This window comes from Leguminivora glycinivorella, chromosome 12 (assembly GCF_023078275.1).
Source record: "Leguminivora glycinivorella isolate SPB_JAAS2020 chromosome 12, LegGlyc_1.1, whole genome shotgun sequence".
In the NCBI taxonomy this organism is placed as follows: domain Eukaryota; kingdom Metazoa; phylum Arthropoda; class Insecta; order Lepidoptera; family Tortricidae; genus Leguminivora; species Leguminivora glycinivorella.
Window position 1 is genome coordinate 2749725 of NC_062982.1, and position 22503 is coordinate 2772227.

The window sequence follows — 22503 nt, forward strand, 5'->3', positions numbered from 1 at the left end:
AAAGACGGACAGACAGACACACGAGTGAGTCCTATAAGGGTTCCGTTTTTCCATTTTGAGGTACGGAACCCTAAAAATGGCCCACTAATTACCACCAAAAAGCGGATCTCTGTTTAGATCGGCAAGCACAGCAGAGATGATAACTTTGTAGGAATTAAAACCTTTAATGATTCTTTGTTTTATATGTAACTAGCGACCCGCCCCGGCTTCGTACGGGTACTATACCTACATGTAAACCTTCCACTAGAATCACTCTATCTATTAAAAAAAACCGCATCAAAATCCGTTGCGTAGTTTTAAAGATTTAAGCATACATAGGGACATAGGGACAGAAAAAGCGACTTTGTTTTATACTATGTAGTGATAGTGATGAAGTGATAGTGAAGTGATAGTGATTTAACTTTTAATTAATGAATCTACGGTTGTACTTTACTATATCGCTATTGCTGCGACATGTTTCGGACCAATTTGGAGGCCCCTCTTCAGGCATATACTAGGAGTTCACGCGGCGGCTAAACTCCGTGGACTGGACGCGCAATATCGATATAATAACGTGAGTACAACCGTAGATTCATTAATTATTTGAATATGTCTCACGAAAGTTTAACGTGTCTAGGTTGTGAGGCTCTTAATTTGGACAGCATCTTTAAGAGTAGGTAGGTATAGTCTAATTTTATAGTAATAAAAAACCAGTTAAATTATGGCGTCACATTTAAGTAGCTAAATCTCTGAATAAGTAATTAACTACTACTTATTTACGTACATCATTAGAGATTCGATCGATCTATTAATAAAAGCATCTTAATTATATTTTCTATTTATTTATAACGAAAACTTGTAAAGAGGTCACGTTTTTAATTTGTTAATTAATTTACTAAAAACCTGTTTTGATAGTTTTATCTACAATATCTCCAATACACCCTGTTTTATAACCCCCGACGCAAAAACGGACGGGGTGTTATAAGTTTCACGTGTCTGTTTGTGTGTGTGTCTGTCTGTCTGTCTGTATGTATGTCTATCTGTTTGTCTGTCTGTCTGTTTGTCTGTCTGTCTGTGTGTGTGTCTGTCTGTGGCATCGTAGCTCCCGAACGGATGAACCGATTTAGATTTAGTTTTTTTTTGTCTGAAAGCTGAGTTAGTCGGGAGTGTTCTTAGCCATGTTTCATGAAAATCGGTCTACTATGTCGCAGTCGGGGGTTTACTAAAAAAATTAATTTTATAATAATAATAATTTATGAGATTGTACATCCCACGGAAGTGCGGAGGTCGAGGCTTCCTAAACGCCAAAGATCTCCACAACCGTGAGGTGTACAATCTCAGGAATTACTTCCTTAACAACGAGTGCGGGATGCATCGTGATGTGGTGGCAGTGGACGGAAACCTCACGCCGCTCTCCTTGGCGAAACAGAACTGGCGCAAACCTGTGGTACTAAGTACTGCGGACCGCAAGGCGGTATGGGAGAGCAAGCAGCTACACGGGCGGTTCTACAAGGCCCTCACGGGACCCGATGTAGATCTGCTCGCATCGGTGAACTGGTTACGATTCGGGGACCTCTTCGGAGAAACCGAGGGTTTTGCCTGTGCAATTGCGGACGAAGTTATGATGACGAACAACTACCGGAAATATATCCTGAAGGACGGTACGGTCGACATTTGTCGGGCATGCCGCCGTCCCGGAGAGTCACTCAGGCATATTATTTCCGGTTGTTCTCATCTTGCTAACGGCGAGTACTTGCACAGACATAATCTCGTAGCCAGGATTATTCACCAGCAACTTGCTCTTCAATACGGCCTTGTGGACCGCGAAGTACCGTACTACAAGTACTTACCTGCGCCAGTTCTCGAAAATGGTCGTGCCACGCTCTATTGGGATCGATCTATTATCACTGACAGGACTATTGTAGCCAATAAACCTGACATTGTGATAATAGATCGACTGCAACGCCGGGCAGTGCTCGTTGACATCACCATCCCCCATGATGAGAATCTCGTGAAAGCCGAGAAGGACAAGTCCAGTAAGTACCTAGACTTGGCTCACGAGATAACCGCCATGTGGGATGTTGAATCAACGATCATTGTTCCGATAGTCGTTTCAGCGAACGGTCTCATAGCGAAGAGTCTCGACCAACATCTTAAGAGACTCTCGCTAGGTGGCTGGATCAAGGGCCAGATGCAGAAGGCGGTGATCTTGGACACAGCACGGATAGTTCGACGGTTCCTCTCTCTGCAGCCCTAACCACCGGCAGCTTGGGCCCTGCCCCGCTGCTGGCGGCACCCTAGGTTAGGTTTTTTATAATGTGTTTATATGTGTTTTATATTGTTTTGTATGTGTTTTTGTATTTTACTTTTATATTCATATTATAAACAGCCTAGCCTAAGAAAGAAAATAAATAAAGAGTATAATAATTTATTTATTATATCAGACAACAAAGGGCCCATAATGGTTAGTACTTATACATTATTGGATATTTTAAAAACTACCTGTTAGTATAACATAAACAAAAAGTCGACACAATAATACAACAATAAAACACTCACCTAGTGGCGGTCATGACACACTCAAAATGCCGCGCTATAGGTGAGTCATATCGGCAGGCTATAGTGGCCAGGATGGGGTTGGTACTGGCCCGCACTCTACAAAGCTACAGGCAGTTCTTTTGCGTAATTATGGCATAGTAGTCATTCGTGCGAGCTTGTGCGAACATACCAGGCCCCGTAGCCGAATGGCATTTCTCCGACGCCAAACGAAAGCGATACGCCGCTGGCTCTGTCGCGCCAATACGCAAGCGCGATAGAGATAGATATCTACTAGCGCTTCGTTTCGTGAGCGTTTCGTGAGCGATTGTGCCATTCGGCTAGCCACCCTGGCCCCGTAGCCGAATGGCATTTCTCCGACGCCAAACGAAAGCGATACGCCGCTGGCTCTGTCGCGCCAATACGCAAGCGCGATAGAGATAGATATCTACTAGCGCTTCGTTTCGTGAGCGTTTCGTGAGCGATTGTGCCATTCGGCTAGCCACCCTGATGCGCTGCAGAAACTAGACAGCCCCAACAACATTTATGGTTAGGTTGTTCGTGTAAGTGTGCAGATTTAATTGAACACGTCATGCGTATGCCAATACGCACACACAAAGAGGCCTTGGAAAATTAGCAATTGTTTTGTGCTAAAAGGTTAACCACAATACAAAAACTACTTAAAATAATTGTGATTAGGTCCATTTTAGATCTGCAGGAGGTTATCGATGTATTATGAATATACGAAATTGAACTTTAGGTAATTTTTATTAGGTTTATAATTTGGTTGTAAGTTGTAAATAGTTACCTGAAACGGTTAGACGTGTATTTAGTGTTTGGTTTTCGAATTTCAACTTTAGGTAACTGTGACTATGTTAGGTTTCATTTAGGTCTGAATAGGTTTTTTGTAGGCGGCTAAGACTTGTGATATGATTATGACTGTCAGTTGTGCATTGTTATTGGTGTTATGTCGACAGTGAATAGTGAGATATTTGTTATTTTTAGTAGATAAAGGAAAAGGTATGGTGATTAGCGAGTTTCGTAAGTAAAATCCTATTAAAGCAGGGCGTTTTTAACCCCCAACGCAAAAACGACGGGGTGTTATAAGTTTGACGTGTCTGTCTGTCTGTTTGTCTGTCTGTCTGTCTGTTTGTCTGTCTGTCTGTGTGTGTGTCTGTCTGTGGCGTCGTAGCTCCCAAACGGATGAACCGATTTAGATTTAGTTTTTTTGTCTGAAAGCTGAGTTAATCGGGAGTGTTCTTAGCCATGTTTCATGAAAATCGGTCTACTATGTCGCGGTCGGGGGTCTTTTCAAAATTTTAATTTTGTGGTTATACAGTATTGTTGTTTTTGTCTCCACAAGATCCTACCACGCCTTTCTATCTTGTGCCACCGCCTTGGTCTCATTCCAGCTCAGTCTGAACTCCCGCAGCTAGTTCCCTACGCTCCGCCTCCAGGTGAGTACGGGGCGTTTGAGGGCTCGCTTTCCTCCTTGAGGCCGTCACTCAAACTGGCGCTATTGATAGCTTCTTTTCGAAGGGTACCAATCCATCTCCATTTCCCCAGAGCCACTTTCTGGGCGATAAGAGGTTGCACATGCTCCACAAATTCTCATTTCTTAATTATGGTCTTCGGCCAGAAGATACGGAGGGCAATGACTGGAGGAACTTATTGACAGTATTGTAGGATTTGTAGGTTTAAAGAATAAATTGTGCCATTAGATATGTATGGGAATTATGGAACTTATAGAATTGTTGATCATTGCAAATTGGTACACTGAGAGAAATTTGCATTGTGAATTTAACAAGTTCGACTTGTTGCGGTTTATCCGTTTGAATCAGCCAAACGTATGTTTAAAACAATATGTGTCAGGTTGTTTTTATAAAATCGACTTGTTGATTCAAATATATTGCCGATTCAAATGACAAGTAGCTTGTTGTTTGAACCAAAGAGCACGTAGGCGCTATTTTAACCAAAAAACTTGTTGAACGAACATGAAAACTGGTTGTATTTTCTCTCAGTGTAGGGATGTATTGTGTGCTTCTTTATTTTACTGTCCCCGGAGTCTTAATTACTAATAAACTGAAATAAATGTCATATACAAAGAAAAAATGACCAAGGCCTCCAAGTGTCCAAAGCTGGATCCGAACCAGCGTCCTCCGTTATCGCGACGGATGCCTCAAACCACTCGCCCAGCTTTGGACACTTGGAGGCCTTGGTAATTTTTTCTTTGTATATGACATTTATTTCAGTTTATAGTTAAAATAGTAGTGTGTCTACTAAAAAATACAAATTAAATTATTTTCTATGAGGATATAGGACCTGCGTCCTGAGTTCGCAAAATACTGTCGATTATTGACTATTGTACAAGCGATATCAGCTAAAATCGCCGTCAATAGAAATTGACAACAATGTAAACAAACTATTATATAAAATATCAATATTTTAGCACAATTCTATTATTTTAAAGATTGAGGATCATAATGTGCCGCCGTGGCTTGCGTGGGCGACGGTCGCGCGATGGTCGCGCGACGGCGATGCGACGCATACGAAATCAAACCTTATCGATATGGAAGTAGACGATGCGGTGAGACGCGACGGCGACGGTCGCGCGATCGTCGCCCATGCAAGACACGGCTTGAGATGAATTGATTAAATAACACATGGATTTAGCCAGTATCTGATGAGTTAGAATGGAAATAAAAGACATTTTGACTACAAGGTTTGTTTACATTGTTCACAAATTCTATTGACGGCGACTTTATGCATGACAGTTCCCACGAGGCATATGTGTTACAAGGTATCGCGTATTCTAATAGGATTAGCATACTTAAGGGTCGGCTCATTACGTCTAACATAATGTTATCCACGACATAACGGACACAGTGTATACTCCCCAAGTAACAATTTCTGGTCCTATAGTGGTCGAGAGCACCAAATTAAATCACATTAAATAGTCCTATAAATAGTCTATATTGATACTGTAGAGCCGATTTGGCGCAATTATGCAGCCATTTAGTGATATAATAGGGCTATAGCAGTAACATCCGTGACGTTTAAGGTCTATAATGGTGATGTGATGATGACTATTGTGCTAATTTGTTGACATAGAGGACAACAGTAACGCTATTATAGTATCAATTTATGCTATAGTAGCATTTGAGATTCCGTTATACAGGTTTTTTGTTCTGTAATAGCAGTTGCCGTCCCTTTTAATGCGAATGAATGAAATTTCTAAAATAATTTAATGTGTGTAATATTTAACAAACGAGGAACTTTATGAAAAGTGGCGTGTGAACTTGTGAAGTTTAGTGTCAATCAAAATAATTTGGATTTCGTATAATTCCATCATTACTGCAAAAAGGTATGCGATGGAAATTTTACCGTTAAAAGAATATTAGTTTAATGGAGTATTTTAAGTGCGCCCTCGATTTATACCTGTTTTGAATAAAATAAATAAATATAATTTAATACAATAAAATTATTGACACCATAGTTTCTACTATGGATCCAAGAAGTAAAACATACGCTTTTATAGTTCGACTATGTCACTTATCATACGCATTCACTGCCATAAGCCCGCCATTGTGGATTCAATTAGGGTTGCATGAGACTTTAACTATGATCCAGTTTAACTTATAAGTTCTTTATATAGAAAAAAATACTTGTTTTCAATGTTTTACGATAGAAAGATCTTCTAAACATTTTTTTTTTATAAAACATATAGTAAAGTCAGCTATAACGCTATTGTGTTTTAAAAGAGATACCGAAACCATTAATCCACAGTTCTGTGATATAAAAGAGTAATTGTGACGTATACGGCGATGAGATATAAAAGGCATTAGAAAACGACTATTAACGCTTTTCAAAGCTATATAAACGTATCCTGAAAACTTCATTATACAGCAAAATAGCTTTATAATGGTATTCATATAACTACTACAGTGTTAAATACTGTAGCAGTGTTTTCCAAAGCCACTATATCCCAAAATAGTGGTATAGTTAGGTTTTAATTTCTGTTAAAATACGACTACTAAAAATACTATAAGCGGCTTGTTGGGAACCTTAATAGCGCAAATTGATAGCATAACAGTGATTCCTAACACTATTATACAATAATATTGTTCTTTAGTAGGTTATTTGATCCTGTTATAGACCAGGCCTCACGGAGAAAAAAGTCTCGTCCATGATACCTGAATAGTGTAATCTGAACGAGAAAATCTAGTAAATTCTGGGACAATTGTTCACATAGTATAAATAACTAAACTAGTCTGTTTAAATGCGTTGAGCTTAGTGAACTAGTTATCTTGTAATTGCTACACATTAAAATAGCGTGTATTACTAGAATATTTAGTAATCATAACACGTGGACCGTACAAATAAATAATATTTTCTTGCAGAGCTTAATAAATGAAATGTGACCTTGACAATATATTCTTGTAAAGGTAATATATACATTACGTATCATAAAATAAAAATATTGTAAGGGTCACACAGTCAAATTGTGTGTATTACTAGATTATTCAGTATTTATAACAAATGGAGTGTCTAAATAAACAAAATAATGTAAACTCCACAAGAAATTCTTGTAAAGGTTATAAAACTTTAGTTAGGCCAATAATAGGTATCGTTAAGAATACAAGTCATCTGATATATATTACATTCTCTTCATTTATGTAAACTTCATTAAATGGTTGATAGAACAAGAAAGTTAGTTACAGCAACTGCATTTATGGTACTCTCTAATAAATATACAATTGCGTTAACGTGTTATATTTTTATCGGTACCTATGAATTTGTCTGTGCACTGTATAGACAACTAACATTTCTTGTAAATGTAAAAAAAGGTTTGTTGTCTATACAAGGTGGTTCAGTAGGATTAAAGACCGAGCCACGCCAGATACGTGTACGTAGACGTGTGCGTGGCGTGCGCGCTGTAAAGTACGAATCTTCAAAAGAGATGATACACCGCTAGACACACACGGGAAACACGTCACACAAGCGGTGTAATCTCTAATGAGGATTCGTCATTTACACCGCGTACGCTACGCGCACGTCTACGTACACGTATCTGGCGTGGCTCAGCCTTTAATCCTACTGTACCACCTTGTATAGACAACAAACCTTTTCTTACATTTACAAGAAATGTTAGTTGTCTATACAGTGCACAGACAAATTCATAGGTACCTACCGATAAAAATGCAGGTTGCTAGGACCAGTTCCAAGAGACAGAAGCCTAGAGTTGAAACTGGGATCCGGAAACCTGGGTCACCCAGCATATGGAATGGATGCTATGAGCGGTGAAAATTGGTGAATCTGAAAGTAAATAAAATAATTATATAATTTGTTAAAAAATATATTTCAACGATCCTTAGTGCAAGACTTTGTTCATATATTCGTCAGTGTTAATAGAACCGTCCTTCATTTCGTCCAAAATTTATATTTTGCAGAATTTTTCCACTTTTGTTCCACAGTATGGCATGGGTCACAGGAAACTTGCAACCATTGTAAATCATCTGAAAAAGACATTAAAATTTCTATGAATAAATTTTACAATAAGTAATATTCTACGTCCACTTCAGATATATATAAAGACTGTCCACGATAAAAAGTTTTCATATATAACATGGTAAATCTTTTGATACAATGAGAATTTATAAGCAGCATGTTTGTCAAATAATTTGAGATATCAAACTACATTATAAAAATACAAACAAATTATAAACTTTAGGTGGCCTATGAATTTTAGCAGTATGTATCTCATGATAACAATATTTTTTTGTACAGTGTCTTCTTGCAGTCTTTAAGTACAACAGTTTTAATGACAAAAATATTTTTTTAATGTTTAATTATAATAGCCAAAATATACCCTATTACATACTGATTTTACGATAGTAATCATTTTTCTGATTGTAATCAGATTAAGAAAGTACTGAGATTTTCTAACTTTGCTGAATTCGACTTTTTGACACTTTTTGGCTCTCCATACAAAAACAACTGTCAGTGCTTGGAGTAGAAAGTCTTCCTGACTCCCAAAAGTCGAAATGAGTTTCAAAAAGTATTTTTTTGTCTGCTAAGATGTCATTCTAATGTGTGTAAAACAGCTTATAAAAATATAAGTATTTATAAAATTGTGCCAGGAAGCGTGTGAAGTTTGTTAAAAAACACTGTACAAGAAATGAAATGCTTGATGGTATACATTCGGCGAAACCTCAGACACACTAAAGCATTATAAGGAATAGCTTTAATTATTATATAGTTTTATGTATACAGATTTATCAAAATATAATATTGCTTCAAAATGTGCATTCAGGAAGAAAGATTTATCATGTTATGTATGACCACTTTTTATCGTGGACAGTCCTTATTAGTTCAGTATTTAGATTTTGCCCACGTAATGTCGTATGAATTTGTATGCAATGTAAAATGAATACAACATTAAATGCCTTTTTACTCACCATTCTAATTATCTACTAAGTTCTACATGTACGGTACATGACTCACCTGCTTTTGCCAACTCTGCCATCTCCCATCCTTGCAAGAGTTTTTGCACCTCTTCATCCATTTCCTAAAATGGAAACTACCAAACGAATGGATAATACGTAGTGAGTACGTTTAACGATAAATAATATAACCTATTGCGATCCGCGTCCACGCGTGATCTCTCATGACACGTAAATGGCCGCCGACCACGCCGCAAGCGCTTTGACATTGCGTTTCGTTACACAAGCAAAACATTTATTTATGCGGACAATATTTTTGTTATAACAATTATTTTTCGGTGTATATTACGAGAATATCATTGTTATTTTTTACAAGAGGCGCAAAGTAAAATCAACTATACTGCTATAGCATTCACTAAGATATACAATGGTACTTAAACATGGCGTTTCGTTACAAAAACGAAACACATATTTATACTAACTAAATACTTTTTCAACAGAACTATTTGTTCACCAGTATACATTACGAGAATATTATTGTCATTATTTACAAGAGCTGCAAAGTAATACCAACTTATAAAACAGTCATATCAACTATACTGCGATGGCATTCGCTACGATACAAATAATAGAGTTGACAGCGATGCGTACATATTTATACAAACATAATATTTTTAAATATAACTCTTCGTTGAGTTTACATTACAAGAATATTCTTTTTATTTCTTTACGAGAACTACAAAGTAATGGCAACGTATAAAAAAGTTACAGGAAGTATACTGTGATAGTAACCGCTAAGATTAAGATTGTAAAGATAATTTTTATTTTTTTGGCATTACAAGAAGCTTCTTGTTAATAGAATTATCGTAACCTTTATTCTATTAGTTGTAAATAAAACTAGAGTTCTCGTATATGTAATTCAAACAGAACTGTTTAGTGCATATTAATGTTTGCTTAGTTCTATTGAATTCAAGATATAGTAAACGTAACAATACAGTTGTTTTTATTACGAGATTGTAGTATCAGTTACGATAAATCTATTTTACTAAACGTTCTGGTAGTATTGTTAAAATATTTTTTTTCCGTGCAGTCTGTCAAAAAGGCAAGTTATCCCGCCATCGCCGGTCTGCCGGATGATGGGGCTCCCACTCCATGGTTATCTGTGCCCATAAGTCATTTCATTCGGCATGCGGTAGACATGTCCAGCTCAGTCCTACTTTAAGTTTAGGTATTTGGGCCGATTGCATCAAACCGTCTGTCAGCGTTCATTAAATTTTATCGTATGGAAAGTTCCTTAGACATAAGCTGCGTGGCCTGCGTGACGATGATGGGTCTGTCAAATGTGTTTGATGCAACTGGCCCTTAGTAGCGGTAAATTAAAAATGTTTTCGCGAAGAGTTGTTCCCTTATTCCTGAAATGCATTTGGTATCCATAAATTTGCACCGCATTTGAAATTCTGTGTAGCTTACGTCACAGCTCATTATTGAAATTACTTTGATGATTAACTCATACTTGTTTTATTGTTTTGGCTAATGTTTGAAGTAAACGGTTAAAAAAGACAATAGAATAACGTGCCTTTTTCTATTGATTTGCTGGATGTGTCCAGAGTATATACACCGTGTTTTTATTGAATTTCGTTAACTTCTGCATATTAGTTAGGTCCATTATAGTTAGTTTCTTAAATTAGTATTTTTTTCTAAAAAACCATACACCTGCGATAGATGTTTTTTTTTTACTACGTTTGCCAATTCAATACGCCTGCAACTGAAACAGTGTCACAGGCGCGTTACGGAAACTTGTACATTCCCTTGTCTATATTAAAGACTCAAAGGACTCGGAACAGGTTCCGTCAGTCCTCCCGTCATCAGCACACCGCACCCTCGTTGAGCACTCACCGACAGGAATATTATCCATACTAATATTATAAATGGGGAAAGTGTGTGTGTCTGTCTGTTTGTCCGTCTTTCACGGCAAAACGGAGCGTCGAATTGACGTGATTTTTTAGGTGAAGATAGTTGAAGGGATGGAGAGTGACATAGGCTACTTTTTGTCTCTTTCTAACGCGAGCGAAGCCGCAGGCAAAAGCTAGTAGTTTATAATACTACATTTTCTTGGACTGTATTATAAACCTACACCTTAATAGTCAGGCTTTTGATCGAACTACAATTATTTCATGCCTTGTACTATTCCAATCGATAAACGATGTAGGTAGATAAACAACAGTTATTATGTGTCTATAAAGCGCGTTAGACGGTTCCGATGAAGAGTTAGTTTTAAATACAAGGGTTTAAAAATACTGTGTTAAGTGAAATGTTATAGCAATGTGGGTGACTCATGTGTCTCCGTCTGCGTTAGTAGGCAAGTTGAAACTGGTAATATTACTAGGAAATATAAGGCCGGCAACAGACAGTCTTAAAATTCATTATCTGAGAAAGTCGTGCACTCGATTTGATTTTTGTAAGATTATGACTCGTACCGATTTAAAACACTCCCTTCGGTCGTGTTTTAATTTATCGCCACTCGTTTCGAACTTCCTTTTTTACGCACTTGTACCTAACGTAACGTACTATTTTTAAATTTGAGGCTACGCCGAAACTTGTTCACAAAGACGCTACTAGTATCTTATTTAGGTATATATGTATATAGTATATACCTACTCGCACTTTCTAATTTCTATTGTATAAAAAGTCACTAGACTCGTTCGTTAAATGCATAAACCACAGATCAATACAACAAGATGGCCCTTACAGGGCGACTCGCGGTCACCAAGCATACGACAAATCAGGTTTATAAAAGTTTGAACGCGTGCGACACCGATCAGTAGCGCCCAAGTATACGACCCGCTAACAGTGTCCGTGTCCGCTCGGGAAAAAATCTTAAATAATCAATTTTGGTTGCAAACAATGGTCTCTTACAGCATAAAGTGGTGTGGCAAGTCTTCTAACACTTCTACATGTAAAAAAGATGGAACAACATTCCACAGTTAAGTCAAATTAATTATTTTGTTGAATATTGTTTATTGTCCGCGGAGTTCATTTATACTGGTCAATATGGTTGTGCTGAGCGGCGCCGAGGCGCGTCCATCCCTCTTTACCGAGTTAAAAATGTGATATGCTATCCCTTTCACGTAAACGACTAGGCATGGGGCCATGTTAGTTTATGTCTGTTGCGGGAACTTCGTACTGCCGTTCGTACCATGTGCTACCATTTTATGAAATATAAAAGAAAGCAGATTTGTAATAGTGAATAATTATCTAGAATCTGTAGAGTCTGTAGTGGTATTTAGTTCATTGATTAGTTTAGAATATTTAGTTGGTTATTTAACTTAGTAAACGTAAGTAAAAATGCACAGTTTAGTTATTAGTTACTAGAATGATTTTTATTGAGATGCTATCACAATTATCATCCTCCTTGCGTTATCCCGGCATCGGCATTCGCCACGGCTCATGGGAGCCTGGGGTCCGCTTTGGAAACTACTACCAAGATTTGGCGTAGGCACTAGTTTTATGAAAGCGACTGCCATCTGACCTTCCAACCCGAAGGGTAACTAGGCCTTATTATAATTTAATTATAATATTATAATTTGTTGCAAAACAAATTCACCACAGTACTGGTACCGGTACCATTGTCTATAATAGACATGTCCCATTCCCATCCCTACTGCTAATCATAAAGGCGCGCCATTATTTGAAACGACCAATGGCAGCACCGTGCGCGCCCGCCTCACCCCGCAAGGATTGGTGATTTGCGTCTCGAACAATATCGCTTGCATTTGGCTTCTAGTGGGGTGTTCTGTGGCATAAACGAACGAATAAACTTCGTGCGCGATTGATCTTGCACATTGGGAGCTACCTACTCGCCGCAAAACTTTGCCTCCTATTCCATAAAAAAAAAAAAAAAACAGTCGTCTTGGCGGTCTACAGTACTCTGATTGATTGATTGAAAATCCAAGTAGATACGTAAAGTACGGCCAGTCGGCTCTCCTGCCACAAATTTAAAAGAGTTTTCATTAAAAAAAAAAGATCTAATTTCTAACGTTGAAACGCATCAAATTGATTGAACACCATAGAATTGAACTTCACTTCTAACTTATCGATTATTTGATTGCTTTATACTTTCCTGAATGCTTTTAATGTTATCGAAGCTATTTTCAAGAAGTAAATTTTTCGTGTAGTTGCTTTTTTTGTATTGTGGTTGATGTGCAATTTTCCCCTCACTAGCTCGGAAACACGTGTTTTGTCCTTTGACACCAGCGGGTAAAAAAAAAACGCATTTTATCCACTAGTGGGTAAAGTAACTGGACCTTGAATAAAGTCAAATTAACTGCTTTAAAGTTGATAAAAGTTGATGAATCTAGTAATAAAGATGATTTACCACCTCTGGAACTACTAAGAAGCAGTGATAAACGCATTTTTTGCGTTGTAGTTTCCTCACTATAGTGAAGGGAAAACAATTACACTTGCAAATGTATTTTACTTTCGTGTGTTAAAACATCGCTAGTTCAGGATTCTATTCTCGAAACTCGCTTCGCTCGTGGTTCAACTATAGAATCCCTTCACTTACTCGTTTTTCAATTCCACACTTGGCGTTAAAATACAACTTTGCCCCTTGTATAACAAATAACTATTATTTTTTTAATAACTCGATAACCGTAAGAGTTAAGACGCTACGTTAGTTTCTTAGAGAAATGAATTGTATTTGATCTAAAGAACCTTCCGTTAAAGTTAACGGAATTCAATAAAAACATGGTGTATATGCATCATGCTTTTTTGACTCTATTGACAGCATGTCAAAATTCAAATTTGAATAAATATTTTCAAGGTCATGGAATTAAGGGTTAAGTGACCAAATTTACCATCTATCGATTTGACGCTATTACAAATAAGGCGGCGTTCCCACTTAAGCGTCGCCTGTCTCGGGGCGCGCAACGGACGTCTCCGCCACGCCGCCTGAATGTTGAACGCCTGACGCTTTTTGAATTACATTCAGGCGGCGTAGCGCGGACGTCCGTTCTGCACCTCAGGACATGCGTCTCTTAGATGTGGCCGGTCCCTAAGAAACGCAAAAAAAACATTGTATCTACGATTTTCAACGATGAGTGTATGTTTAGTGTTTGCAGCAAGACTTGAAACGTTGCCAAATAGTTTCAATCGATGTGCAAAGAAAAAGTGGATGGTCATGTTGTTTTCTTAGGTTACCTAGAATTATATCGCAATATACTCCAAATACATAATAGGAATTTGCTAAAACTATTTCAAATTGAACAAAATTATGACCTTAAAAAACACGACAATTCGTCGCTTCGTTTTGCCGTGAAGAACGGACAAACAAACAGACAGACACTTTCCCATTTATACCCTTTGCCTTTGCCCGCGGCTTCACTCGCGTTAGAAAGAGACAAAAAGTAGGCTATGTCACTCTCCATCCCTTCAACTATTTCCACTTAAAAAACACGACAATCTTCGTTTTGCCGTGAAGAACGGACAAACAAACAGACACACACACTTTCCCATTTATAATATTAAGTATGGATCACAGAGTATGGATTAGTATGGTTTTTTAGGCAGATGATCAATTAAGTTTCATATTACTGTTATTAATCCTAATTGACTATGTCAGCTAGATTAGGACATACATATCGTCACTACTTTTAAAAAAACTTGTATCTTCGTCTGTCAATGAAAAGAAAATTGTAGTAAGTATGTATGGAATGCATATAGACTTACTGCGTTTTAACTTTGAGGAACAGCGTGAGATACGAGATTTTTAAAAGTAGTCACGATATGCCTTAAACACGAAAATGCTGCTGCAACGAAATTGCTAGAAAATTTGCGATGACCGCTTATGAGGTGTAAATAATAGTTATTTGTTTTACACGGGCATAGTAGTTGTTTAACCGCACGTGCCAATATTGATACCCGAGCAAGCGAAAGATTCCAATATTGAACCGCGAGCATAGCGAGTGGTTCAAAAAGTGGAATCTTGAGCGTTGCGAGGGTTTCAAGGCACGAAGGTTAAACAAACTTTGCCACCTAGTGAAACACAACATTTTTCACCACACCAACACGAACAAAATACTAACTATAAAACATCAAATTAAATCAAATCTATCAATTTAAATTCAATATTTATGATTCAAAATCATCATTTATAGTTAAAATTTGTATGAAATTACTTTGCACTCTTGTGGATAAAATGCAATTTTGATACCTGTTTTCGAATAGCAAAGTAAGCCTTTAACAGTTGGTGCGGTGAAAATAACTTTTTACTATTACCATTTCATTCATTTATTTATTTCATTAAACAATACATGATTGTGTTTGAAATCACGGACATAAAATAGACAATATAAGACAATTTGTATATGCTAAAAATATATACCTAAACTAGAGCAAGCAGCACATTAACTTCATGATTATAATTATACAGGTCATTTCACATTTAGATCAAGCATGCTTGTATTTACACTATTTATACCAATACATAATCCTACTATTATCATCTTAAATTATTAATTGTGCCGCATGTTAATGTCAGTGATGGTTACTAAAATGTAATAGGTACTGGTATGTCCCACCAATTCGCACCCTGCTTTAAATACGTTTCGTAGCTTTGTTAATACGTACAATCAGCATCAAAAACTGTCAATCCATGAGGTGATCAGGTGCCGTAGCCGAATGGCATTTCTGCGACGCGAAACGAAAACGAAACGCCGCGAAAGGTAGTCTGGCTCTGTCGTGCCAATACGCAAGAGCGATAGGGATAGATATCTACGAGCGTTTCGGGAGCGTTTGTGCCATTCGGCTACGCACACAGGTAGGTATCATAACCACCTATCCCGTTTAACTAAGAGTCTGTTCGGAAAGAGAAGTGTGAGGCCTGAGTGCATGCTGATATTGATCAAGGCTCGGAACCGAAACCGGTTTATTTCGATTTTACTCCAAACTTTCTAAAGAACGCGAACGTTATGAGAAATTTGTTTTAACCGAAATAAACCGGTTTATTCGACGAGCGGCAAGACGCACCGGCACCACATAAATATCTACGTTCACGGTTCACGCAGCGACTTTTTTTCTTTGGTTAGAACAGTATTTCCTATCATACTGTGGAATAAACCGGTTTATTTTGTTCTAAACCGGTTAATCGAACGAAACCTTTATGAAAGCGTTCCCCTAAAAACCGGTTTAAAAATAACGGTTTTTCGAGCGAAAACGAAATTTAAAGGTTTTGCCGCAAGTACATGATAACGGTTTGAAAATTCAACCGATACCCGAGCCCTGATATTGATCGCGCAGCGGGGCGGAGCGCAGCGTGCTTGTCAAACAATTGAAGCTCATATACAGGTGTCCTGAGTCGACGCTACATAGGGTGGACGCACGCTCGCCCGCCTCGCTGCACGCCCAAGCGGCCATTCAAGCCTTACACGAAGAATTGTTCCTTTTCCGCACAGACTTTTGTTCGGCTGATCAAATAAACAATCATCAATACCACAGAATATATAATAGTACAAGTACAGAAGGCTCACTCCTTTGATGTTCACAAAATGCCGCCATTCTAAATTCTTACCTACATTAACAAACGGACCGCACGCGAGCAGCCAACATTGAATTTTATTGCGCCGCGCGAAGGTCTTCGCCAATGAATAGGCCGCGAACTCGCGGCCGCTGACATGTACTTGTAGCGCGGCGATAGAATCGCGGAGTGAGCCGCCCCTGTCAATACTTACAATTGCCTTTTCAATCCACAGATCAGAACCAGGGTGGTTACCCGCAAGGCGGCTACCCTCAAGGAGGCTATCCCCCGCAAGGAGGCTATCCCCCGCAAGGTGGATATCCCCCTCAAGCGGGTTACCCGGCACAGCCAGGATATCCACCGCAGCCTGGTTTCCAGCCGGGATATGGCGCTCCAGGATATGCTGGTGAAGTGAGTAATGTTTTCATGATTACCTTAACAAAAAATATTTTTTTTGTCCTCGCGCCGGAAAGCGACAAAATCCAGGCCGATGCGCTACGAAGTTACAAGTTACCGCTTCCCGGCTTTGTCGATCAGAAAAATAGTATACACACCTTGGCCAGTAAACAAAAATGCTGCACTCGTTTGTTAACCTCTGCTCCGCCTCGGCCGACAATGACATCTGAGACATTTATTTTCCCCTCACTAGCCGACAATGAAAAACATTTTATCCACTAGATAAAGATCAAACTAAGCTTTAAAATTGACAAAAGTTTGAATCTAGTAATTAAGATCATTTACCACCCGTGGCTACTGGAAGCAGTGATAAACGCATTTTCTTGCGTTGTAGTTTCCTCGTATAGTAATCTACTATTGCCGGATGAACCACTCGAATTATTTTCACTTGCTCGTTTTTCAATTCCACACTCGGCGTTAAAATACAACTTTGCCCCCTTGTATAACAAATAACTATTACTTTACTGGCCTAGATATGTAATTTAGCCATAGGACAGTGCGCGAGCGTCCAGTCAAAAATTAACAGTGAAATATAAATTTTATTATTACAGTGTGCACGGAAAAACGTCCCACTTTGTCGATTTCTGTAAAGCCGCTTTGTCAGTTTATTCATATAAAGATGCAAGTAAATCTCGCCTTAATGGAAACCGACAAAGTGAGACGTTTTACTAAACACCAAAGAGGATCGAGTATTAAAGAGAGTTACTGTCAAAGTAAACTGTGTAATCGCATTGCATAGACTGCCATCTCTCGACACAGGCTTAAAACTTTTGAACCTCAGTTTTGACAATTTGGCCCATATTCTGAGCTTGATATGTTTTAAAATGTCAAATATTAATATTAGCGCCATCTAGCCGAGCGTACCCCAAAGGTGTATCGCCATCTACCTCAGTACCTTTTTCTGTATGGTTTTGAGGTACGTTTTTTTCTTAGACTTTATCTGTCTATACGAAGTTATTATAGGTCTTTGCTAAACACACATGAGTTTTATGAGTTTGTTATGACTTATGTTATGAATCTAGTAGGTTGTGAATGTGAACAAAAATCATTTATGGTATATTGTATTTTATTTATAATAAATATATAGTTAATTCTTAAAATCGAATGTTGCAACATAATGTCTCATAAAAAGTATAATTTTTATACATTTAATTTCTTATCACTATTTACTTATGAAAAACAATGTTTGTAGGACTAAGTTCTGTTTTGCATGTAAGTGCTATAATAATATTTCAAATTTTATCAAAATTACCAACTCCAAATAATGTTCAAGCCGGCTTAGCCAAGGTGATTAACGCTTGTGCTTCGTTAGCCAAACGCTTTGTGTCTCTGTCTATATACGTTTTATCAAAGAGAATCGAGTATTAAAGAGAGTTACTGTCAAAGTAAAATGTGTAATCACAGTGCATATAGACTGCCATCTCTCGACACAAGCTTAAAACTTTTCGAGCTCAGTTTTGACAATTTGGTTCTTAAGCTTGATATGTGTTAAAATGTCAAATATTAATATTAGCACCATCTAGCCGAGCGTTCTCCAAAGGTGTATCGCCATCTAGGTCACCGTACCTTTTTCTGTATGGTTTTGAATAAATATTTTTTCTTAGACTTTATCTGTCTATACGTAGTTACATCTTTGGTTTTATGTAGCGTAACCTTCAAATCAAGGGTGAACACAGAACAGACATCTTCTGGGCGAGCTCACTCCATCGTAGGCCACGTATTTGCCTTTGGCTAGTCTGTGGCCAAGAGTAAGCCCATTTATAATAATAATAAAATAGTTAAGGTTAACACACTATTCCACTCATTGTCTCTAGTGTCATTGATCTTGTTATGTCATATTAAGAAACATCGCGTTGTAGTCAAATGACTCATATTACTTGAGTAAGGTCACTCATTAATCTAAGGTCAGTATAATACCAGGGGCGGCTCACTCCGCGATTCTATCGCCGCGCTACAAGTACATGCGTTCGCGGCCTAATCAGGGGTGGCGCGCGTTCTCACGGAACGCACGTTCGCACTTTCTATTGTTACTTTACGTCGCGAGTTTTTTTTTTAGGTTCATATGTTATGTTTAGTTAAATAGACATCATGAATAGAATAGGACAATCTTACACAGATCTAATATTGATTAAGTCCCACGGAAAAGTTCAACTAGGCTTGTGACGTTGGGACTTAAACAAAAATATATAAATACTGTATGGATATAATAGAGGTATATATGTATACCTAGAAAGTACCTAAGACTTGAATATAATAGTATAACATTTTATATGAGTATTAATTCGTTTTAACCCATAGGCAACCCTATCGTCCGACGCTGCGCACGTGCGGCTCTTTTCTTTATTAGAATTTTGTAGGTATTTAAAAGGCGGCATTTTGTGAACATCAAAGCAGTGGGCCTTCTGTACTTGTACTATTATATATTCTGTGATAATACATTGGAGGCGCCACTAATAAATGAGAATCCAATCGATTCGTTATTAAGTTATTATTCGTTTTTTAACTTCCGACGCAAAAACGACGAGGTGTTAGAAGTTTGACGTTTCTGTCTGTCTGTCTGTGGCATCGCAGCCCCCGAACGGATGAACCGATTTAGATTTGTTTTTGTTTGAAAGTTGAAGTAGTCGGGTGTTCCATGTTTCATGGAAATCGGTCCACTATGTCGGGGTTTTTTCAAATTTTTTATCGGTTCATCCGTTCGGGAGCTGCGATGCCACAGACAGACACACACAGACAGACAGACACGTCAAACTTATAACACCCCTTTTTGCGTCGGGGGTTAAACAATTAAAAAAAACGACGATAACGTATGTAATGTTTTTTTTTTCAGGCGGCTGGTGGTTACGGACAACCGGGAGATTTGGGAGAAGATGGTTCCGTCAAGGGGTTCGATTTCAACGACCAGAGCATCCGCAAATCGTTCATTCGTAAGGTAAGTTTCATTCATTCATTCGTAATTTTTAATTCATAGTTTTCTACGCCCGGATGCCTCTTCGACTGAAGGGCAAAATTTATAAATCTGTCATCAGACCTGTCGTCATGTATGGATCAGAGTGTTGGACCCTAAAGGTGACGGATAAAAAGAGATTGCATGTAGCAGAGATGAGAATGTTAAGATGGATGTGTGGCGTCACAAGAATGGATAAGATAAAGAATGAGTATATCAGAGGAAGCCTGAAAGTAGCACCGATAGTTGAAAAAGTAAGAGCGAATCGACTAGCATGGTATGGACATGTAATGCGGAGGGATGAAAGGCATGTGACGAGAAAGATATTACGAATGAATGTGGAAGGTGGTGGAAGCAACGGGAGGGGAAAACCGAAGAAGAGGTGGATGGACTGTGTGAGACATGATATGGAACCAAAACAAGTTAATGATGAGATGACGAGTGATAGAGATGTATGATGTATGGAAGAGAAAGACATGCTGCGCCGACCACAAGTGACTGGGATAAGGGCAAGAGAATGATGATGAGTTTTCTTCCTTTCAAATTGATTTATTTACACTTCATTAACCCTCAAAGGCATAGTGATGTATATATATGCATCATGCATTTTTGACTCTATTGGCAGCATGTCAAAATTCAAATTTGAATAAATCTTTGTCAGGTCATGCATTTGAGGGTTAAAAAAAATTTCATGAATTCGACGTAAAGCAATCGCTGGGTCTAAAGTAGTCTAACTGGTCGTGATTCCTGTAACGAATAGTAACAAATAAAAAATATAGGGTAATTTACCTACTATGTAATAAATTATTTAATACAAGAGATTTTTTTAAATGATCGATGAACATACATTATTAATGTGTCTCTAATCATAGGTCATATTTTATCGCTTAACCCTTAATTTGGCAGAGACTCTGATGACATTAATTTTCAAATTTTACTAAATATATTGAATAACAAGTGTAAGCTTCCGAAAAATATTAAAAAAATCTAGATTTATTCGTTTTGAAAAAAAAGTATGTCCGCCGTAGCGGACTCTGCCAAATATTGGGATACATTAATATGTCCGCTGAGGCGGACATTGCCAAACATACGGTCATTTAAAATAAACAAGTATTTCACAACATATATTTATTTTAAAAATTAACGAATATAATGTTTTGTATGAAAATCAAATTGACAAATATTCAAAGTCACTAATAAGTCAAATATCATTATTTTGCCTTTTTTCCGACTTTTCGGCCAGGTTGCACTGGCCGTGGTCACGAAAACTGATGTGACAGTGATGTATCAGCAAAATGTCGTCGAAGATATAAACAACACAAGACTACCCGATATTACTTTATATTAATGTTCGGGGTAGACAAAAAAAATATAATTTTTTATCTACCCGTTTTTGTTTAATGTTTATTGCCCACCGCACGACACGTAACATTCACAATATCCGCGCACTACTTATACCTATAAGTGACTAAATTTTAACTGCTTGGTCCAGCAAAACACGCTGTTGGATTAAATAAAAAATCTAAGCATACAAGGCCACCAAAAACCAAAATTAATGAACAAAATAAAATAATAATTGGTTAGAACACGTGTCACCACAACATTGGCAAAGTCCGCCACGGCGGACAAATCGTATTTAGTATATATTTGGCAGTGTCCGGTGCGGCGGGCAACTTGTTTAGATGATGATGAGTATTAGAAATAGAGAAATACATTGAAAACATAACCACATGCCACTATTATGTAATGCATTTTAATATTTATACAACAGAAATACCCCGTTCCTACAAAAAACAAAAGAAAAACGCATAAATACTTTGCTAAAAACAGTTGACTTCTGATGCGGTGTCATCTTGACGAGCAACTGTCAAACGATTGTTGACAGTGCTCAAATACTATTTTTCTATCAAGCATGTATCATCAAAGCGTCGATTTCCATATGTTAAATTAAATAAAATTCTACCTAAAATGCGAAATAATTTTTTTTATCAGTTGTCCGTCCCAGCGGACAAAATCAAATTAAGGGTTAACGCTTACAATAAGGCGTCCCTATGACAAGCGAACTAAACTAAATAATTATAATGGATAAACTTGTGCGGTGTATATGTACTGAAAATCAGACTTTTTGTTTATATTTGTTATATCTTATCATGTAACAGTAACTATACAAAAACTTACTGTGCAACGCCAAACGCCAGTATTATTATCAAGGTTACCGAACCGAAACGAGTAACCTTCAAAACGTCGTATCAGAACAACTAAGTTTAATTTTAGACTATGTGTCCACTGAATAAAGCTCATGTTTACCATTTGTGCAGTATCATTATTATCACATTGACAAGGTGTTCCCTAATTTCGATGGAGGTGTCAACTGCCCGGCTAGCTCAGTCGGTAGAGCATGAGACTCTTAATCTCAGGGTCGTGGGTTCGAGCCCCACGTTGGGCGAATTCTTTTTGCATTTATTTTTTATATTTTTTTGAAGCTAATTGGCAGATTTAGGAACAGTATTCATTTTTCATTTTTAAAAACACTGCCAATAATAAACAGATGGGATTGTATAAATAATGCGTAGATAGATTAAAACTAAATACGATTATATGTGTATAGACTGTATAGTGTTGTTAACATT

General features: G+C 37.7%; 1 protein-coding gene and 1 non-coding gene across 4 annotated transcripts in view; both read left to right on the forward strand.

Moving 5' to 3' along the window:
- Positions 1-22503, forward strand: part of LOC125231607 (protein lifeguard 1-like) — a 34641-nt gene that overhangs the window by 4252 nt on the left and 7886 nt on the right. For 2 of the 3 annotated variants that reach the window (XM_048137071.1, XM_048137069.1), the window contains 2 exons: positions 16706-16881; positions 19757-19858. In XM_048137071.1, the coding sequence (XP_047993028.1) occupies positions 16706-16881; positions 19757-19858 (278 nt within the window). Of the gene's footprint in view, positions 1-3465; positions 3498-16705; positions 16882-19756; positions 19859-22503 lie in introns of those variants that run through there. The other variant, XM_048137070.1, reaches the window with a different exon arrangement.
- On the forward strand, positions 22247-22319 carry Trnak-cuu. The gene has a single exon. It is a non-coding gene; the product is annotated as a tRNA-Lys (tRNA).